We start from the raw sequence: 6093 nt of genomic DNA, 5'->3' as shown, positions 1-6093 counted from the left end.
TCTTCTATCCCCCCATACTCCTGACCTCCCATAGCGGGCAGGGAGGTACATGCTCTGTCTTCTATCCCCCCATACTCCTGACCTCCCATAGCGGGCAGGGAGGTACATGCTCTGTCTTCTATCCCCCCATACTCCTGACCTCCCATAGCGGGCAGGGAGGTACATGCTGTGTCTTCTATCCCCCCATACTCCTGACCTCCCATAGCGGGCAGGGAGGTACATGCTGTGTCTTCTATCCCCCCATACTCCTGACCTCCCATAGCGGGCAGGGAGGTACATGCTGTGTCTTCTATCCCCCCATACTCCTGACCTCCCATAGCGGGCAGGGAGGTACATGCTCTGTCTTCTATCCCCCCATACTCCTGACCTCCCATAGCGGGCAGGGAGGTACATGCTCTGTCTTCTATCCCCCCATACTCCTGACCTCCCATAGCGGGCAGGGAGGTACATGCTGTGTCTTCTATCCCCCCATACTCCTGACCTCCCATAGCGGGCAGGGAGGTACATGCTGTGTCTTCTATCCCCCCATACTCCTGACCTCCCATAGCGGGCAGGGAGGTACATGCTGTGTCTTCTATCCCCCCATACTCCTGACCTCCCATAGCGGGCAGGGAGGTACATGCTGTGTCTTCTATCCCCCCATACTCCTGACCTCCCATAGCGGGCAGGGAGGTACATGCTGTGTCTTCTATCCCCCCATACTCCTGACCTCCCATAGCGGGCAGGGAGGTACATGCTGTGTCTTCTATCCCCCCATACTCCTGACCTCCCATAGCGGGCAGGGAGGTACATGCTCTGTCTTCTATCCCCCCATACTCCTGACCTCCCATAGCGGGCAGGGAGGTACATGCTCTGTCTTCTATCCCCCCATACTCCTGACCTCCCATAGCGGGCAGGGAGGTACATGCTGTGTCTTCTATCCCCCCATACTCCTGACCTCCCATAGCGGGCAGGGAGGTACATGCTCTGTCTTCTATCCCCCCATACTCCTGACCTCCCATAGCGGGCAGGGAGGTACATGCTGTGTCTTCTATCCCCCCATACTCCTGACCTCCCATAGCGGGCAGGGAGGTACATGCTCTGTCTTCTATCCCCCCATACCCGTTTCCCAATTGTTTCCTGTCATTGTCTTGGAATGAGATTACTTAGTTTTGTCCTGATCCTTGCCGGAGCTCCTTGGCTGGGAGGGAAACAGTCGAATGTATAGTTATAGTTTTGGGAGATGATATTTTTTTCCTTGTAAATCATCTCTCTGTTGTTATGCATTGTATTATGTTTAGTTTACATATTATATTATATAATTGGTAAACATTTGAGTGTATTCCTCTTAGTTGGGACCTGTGCTTGTGTCTGGATGAGACTTTTAGGTGATCTCAAACTAAGTACATTGGTGGTATGCTCTTGGAATCTACATCTGATCCCTATTTGTTCCCAGTTTCCCTATGTCTTACTTTTTCTTGGGTGCTTTAATTGTAATTCTATAACTCTTTACTATCCCATTTTCTTCCTTTTTACTGGCGCTGATATAACCTAAATGTGTTGCAAGGGCCGTAAAACCCTTAAAAACAAAAACAAAACAAGGGATCCCTGGCCAACAACAACATTTAACATGTAGGACATGAAACCTGTCAGGCGATATTACATTTTTTTTCGGACAGAGACAACGCTGTTAACGACCAGGTACTCATTTTACACCTGAGTACGTGGGAGAATGTGAGTAAAGAGCCTTCTCCAAGGACTCAACTGTGCGCCGAGCAAGACTCTAACTCAGGACCTTCCGATCTGAAAGCTAGTGTCACATAGCCGCACAATCCAATACCATTTTTATTTTCATTCAACCTCAGGTAATAGCCCACACCCTCTGGCTCGGTGATAGTATTGAAGAAGCAAATAATAGACCTCGACTACATCATCAATTGTTACCTCCTTACTTACAGTATGAGGAATCTTTTACAGACAAGGTATGTTGTCCGTATCACTTTGAATTTCTATAAATTCCCCAGTGCTGATGGTTTTCCTTGGATCCGCGGAAATCCGCGATTTTGGAGTCCAGAGGAGGAATTTCCTCCTTTTAAAAATTACATTTTCTCTAAACAATGTGCTAGCAATGAGAGAGTTGATGTGTGATGGAACACAACAGGTGCAGTTTCCCAGTTTCTCCAGAAGTTAGCTAGAGTATCAATGATAGTCTATCATCTCAATTGCTCTAAAAGTGGGGTTTAGTGCAGTAGAAATGGGGCAATCGTTCAACATTTTCCTACTTTTTCACTTTTTGTCACCATCAGCACTGATTCCCTGTTACCTGTATTTATTTAATACCTTCTTACTGGCTAATCCTCTAGCCCTTTGGTCTTGTGCCATGATGTGAAAGTATATAAATAGAGGTGCCTAAATGAGTCATTAAAATGGAGATAGAGATAAAGGGAGTAAATCTGACTCATGAATGAACAACACAATTAAAACAAACGATGATTCCGCCCCTGGTCTTTTTCAAGTAAATACAGAATACATATATATTTATATTGGTATTAGATTGTATTCTGTGTTTACTTGAAAAAGGCCAAAGGCTGAAACGTCATTTGTTTTGTGTTGTTCCTTCATGAGTCAGATTTACTCCCTTTATCTTTATCTCCATGTAAAAATATAACATCATCTGTAGTAATTCCAAATGACTGTCGAGTTATATATTTAATAATTTTTGTCAAGCCTGTCTGTTTGGGATAGTAGTAGTAGTAGTAGTAGTAGTAGTAGTAGTAGTAGTAGTAGTAGTAGTAGTAGTAGTAGTAGTAGTAGTAGTAGTCGTCGTCGTCGTCGTCGTCGTCGTCGTCGTCGTCGTCGTCGCGTATGGCTTCAATTTCATTTCGTCAACCCAGCTTTGAAAGTCTTCCTCCGCCCTAAGAACTACTTAATTGTCACCTTCAAGTTTAGTTACTGGACAGTGGAGGATGATGATTTGATCGCTGGTCTCTGGAGCTGCCTGACATTTCCGGCAGGCATCACTGTTCCCAAGTTTCCATCTGCACATATTATTTGATGCAGTTCTGTCATGTCCTGTTAAGAGGCGATTTGAGGAATGCCAGTATTTCCTGGCGTTGTGGAATGCAGGCACTCTTTTAGTGAGATCTTTTATGAGTAATCCCTGTATTGGATGATTGCCTGCCTGTGCATAAGTTGAACGTTGAAGGACATTACATTCAGTACATCATTTTATTTTTTTTTTAATGAGCTTTTATATAGCACACTATCCACTAAACATGCTCAAAGCGCTTTACAAAGGGTCCCTGACCAACAGCAACACATAACATAAAGAACGAGACATGACACCTGTTAGGTAATATTACCATTTTTTTTACGACAGAGACAACGCTGTTAATGGCCAGGTACTCATTTTACACCTGAGTATGGTGAGAGAATGTGAGTAAAGAGTCTTTTCCAAGGACTCAACCAAGCACCAAGCGAGGTTCAAACCCAGGACCTTCTGATTTGAAAGCGAGTGTCATACCACAAGACCACATAGCCGCACAATACATGATAGATTGTTCTTGTAATTTACTTCTGTCCAATGTTTGAATTACACCAATAAATAATTTTTATTTTTTTTTTCACTAAAATGGCCGACAGTTCCTTATTTTCCCTGCTGTTGATACGATAACATGGTGTTGCAAATATTATTTAACACACGAAAACGAATCATCTTGGTGGAGATCACAACTTAATGTTTCTTGAATTTAAGCAATGATATCATGGTTTAAAGCCAACCAAGTGACATATGGTTATTTGAATTATAGGAATTATTAACTCCTAATAGGTATCTGTACTTAAAGCAACTATTATCACCATCATCATAATGATCATCATCGTAATTATTATTATCATCATCATCATCATCATTGTTAATATTATTATCATTATTATTATCATTTATTTGGCTTTTATGATAAATATTATTGTCTTAAATTTTTAAAACAAATTTATATTTAACTTTACAGCCAGTCCTAGAAGGTTTAGAGGCCAAAGGTCATGAACTTGAATCTTACCAGACATACCTCTCAGTGTCCCAAGCTATCAAGGTCATCAGAAAGGAAGGTCATTTAGGGCAGAGATCTCTCAGCATTCACGCTTGCTCCGACTACAGGAAGGGGGGAGTACCTGCCGGATTTTGATTGGAAGATAATTTAGTCCAAATGTCTCATAAAAGTCCTGCACTGTTCTGTTATCTGTGACATCTTTTACATATATTTTTTATCCTGTACATTCTAGACACATTCCAACAACAATAATTTTTCACTGCCATTTGGAAGATCAGTTTTACAGAAATTTATGAATAATTATGCTTACAGTTTTACAATTTAAAAAATTGCAATTTTATTCATCTTAAAGTTTTAAAGTTTGGCTGTTATTCATCTTAAGTTTTAAAGTTTGGCTGTTATTCATCTTAAAGTTTTAAAGTTTGGCTGTTATTCATCTTAAAGTTTTAAAGTTTGGCTGTTATTCATCTTCAAGTTTTAAAGTTTGGCTGTTATTCATCTTCAAGTTTTAAAGTTTGGTTGTTATTCATCTTAAAGTTTTAAAGTTTGGCTGTTATTCATCTTAAAGTTTTAAAGTTTGGCTGTGAGTAATGTTATGTCTGCTGAGCGTGGTTTTGCATTTTCGGCTCCGATCATATGGAATTCTTTACAACCTAAAACCCGACAATGAGAAAGTTTACCAGTCTTCAAACAGTATTTAAAAACAAATCTTTTTCATTCTGCTTTTCGTGATTTTATGTGAACTTCAAACAAGATGTGTGTGTGTGGGTGTGTGTGTGTGAGACTGTTGTGGTGATTTTGTAGTCGAATGAATGAACTTGTGTGATACCAAAAAAACTATTTTAAAACACCTCTGAGCATTATTTGTGGATACTGGGCGCTATATCAAATAATAGTTAGCGTGTGGTTGGATGGGAGCATCACCCTTGAATCATATACCTATGATGTTCGCATGGGTGTACGATCCGATAGTGATGTCGTTTCTTCTTCTCTTTACTAGCCTATCCTGCTTCTTTGGTTTGTGATTGTATTTTTGACAGGGGATATTTTTTTTTCTGTAAATCTTCTGCCTGTTTGTTCTTGGTTATTTATAATTTAGCTTATGATATCTTTAGGTTATGATTTTGATTTACATTTGTACTATTTTTGTTAGATTGCTTGTTTTTTTGTTTCAGCGGTCTCTCATATAACCTCATTTGTGTTGGAAGAGACCTAAAGCAATAAACAAACAAAAAAAAAAAAAAAAAAAATAGTTATAATGGTAATAATAATAATGTTAAGTAATAGCCTCTGTTGGTTTTAATTATAGCAAAAGTGCATAAGTGAAGTGCTATGGAAAATGAAATCATGATCTATTGTCAAGTTTTATCTGCCTCTCCATTTACAAATTGAACTAGTCAACTTGTTACTAGTCTTTGAGGTTTGATAAAGTCATTGGTGTGGTGTTCGTTTTGTATTCGAATTGATTGGGATGTGATAGGTGACAAATCACCTCAAAACGCTATTATGTCGGGGGTAAATCAAATGCCAAGAAGTAAAGTTAAAGTTAAAATATTTTTTTAAAATTGGAATTTTAGCATTTTGTAATTATAGAAACAACCTGAATTCTCCTCATTAAATTGTACATAGATTTTACCAAAGTTTCTTATCATCTTTGGTTGTGGATTCAACGTTCAGCTTCTAGGTTACCCTGACACAGTACTGTTTTGATGGGGTGGGTCACACATGTATTTATGAATGGGTTTGATACAAGAAGTCTTCATTCTTTCACTCATTCCATGAATAGCTTCAATTTAGCGTTAAGTCATTTTTTAATATAAAATTGAAACTCACTTCCTGGTCATCCTATGAAAGTCAACGCAGCTTTAATCCCATCAAAAGTGGTGAATCTTTTATATTTCACCACAGATCACAAGTCTATAGATAGTATAAAGTTGACGTCACTCAGGTCTTTGTTATTGCTTTTTGCCATCCACGTTTATGAATAATTCTCACTAAACTATATTAATCAAACTATACACGTTCAAGGTTACACATAGTTTTGTTTGTTGGTCTGTTATACTTC

At 39.5% G+C, this 6093-nt stretch overlaps 1 protein-coding gene across 2 annotated transcripts in view; it reads left to right on the top strand.

Annotated features, from left to right (window-relative positions):
• LOC144959845 (glutathione hydrolase 1 proenzyme-like) overlaps positions 1 to 5278 on the top strand; it is a 48242-nt gene extending 42964 nt beyond the window's left edge. For both annotated transcript variants that reach the window (XM_078892637.1, XM_078892636.1), the window contains 2 exons: positions 1845 to 1961; positions 3990 to 5278. In XM_078892637.1, the coding sequence (XP_078748763.1) occupies positions 1845 to 1961; positions 3990 to 4163 (291 nt within the window). In that variant the 3' untranslated portion in view covers positions 4164 to 5278. The remainder of the gene's footprint in view (positions 1 to 1844; positions 1962 to 3989) is intronic.
• Positions 5279 to 6093: the final 815 nt, after the last annotated feature.

This window comes from Berghia stephanieae, chromosome 14 (genome assembly GCF_034508935.2).
Source record: "Berghia stephanieae isolate SIO BIC M18660-M18661 chromosome 14, UCSD_Bste_1.3, whole genome shotgun sequence".
Classification (NCBI taxonomy): Eukaryota; Metazoa; Mollusca; class Gastropoda; order Nudibranchia; family Aeolidiidae; genus Berghia; species Berghia stephanieae.
This window is presented reverse-complemented; position numbering and strand designations above follow the sequence as displayed.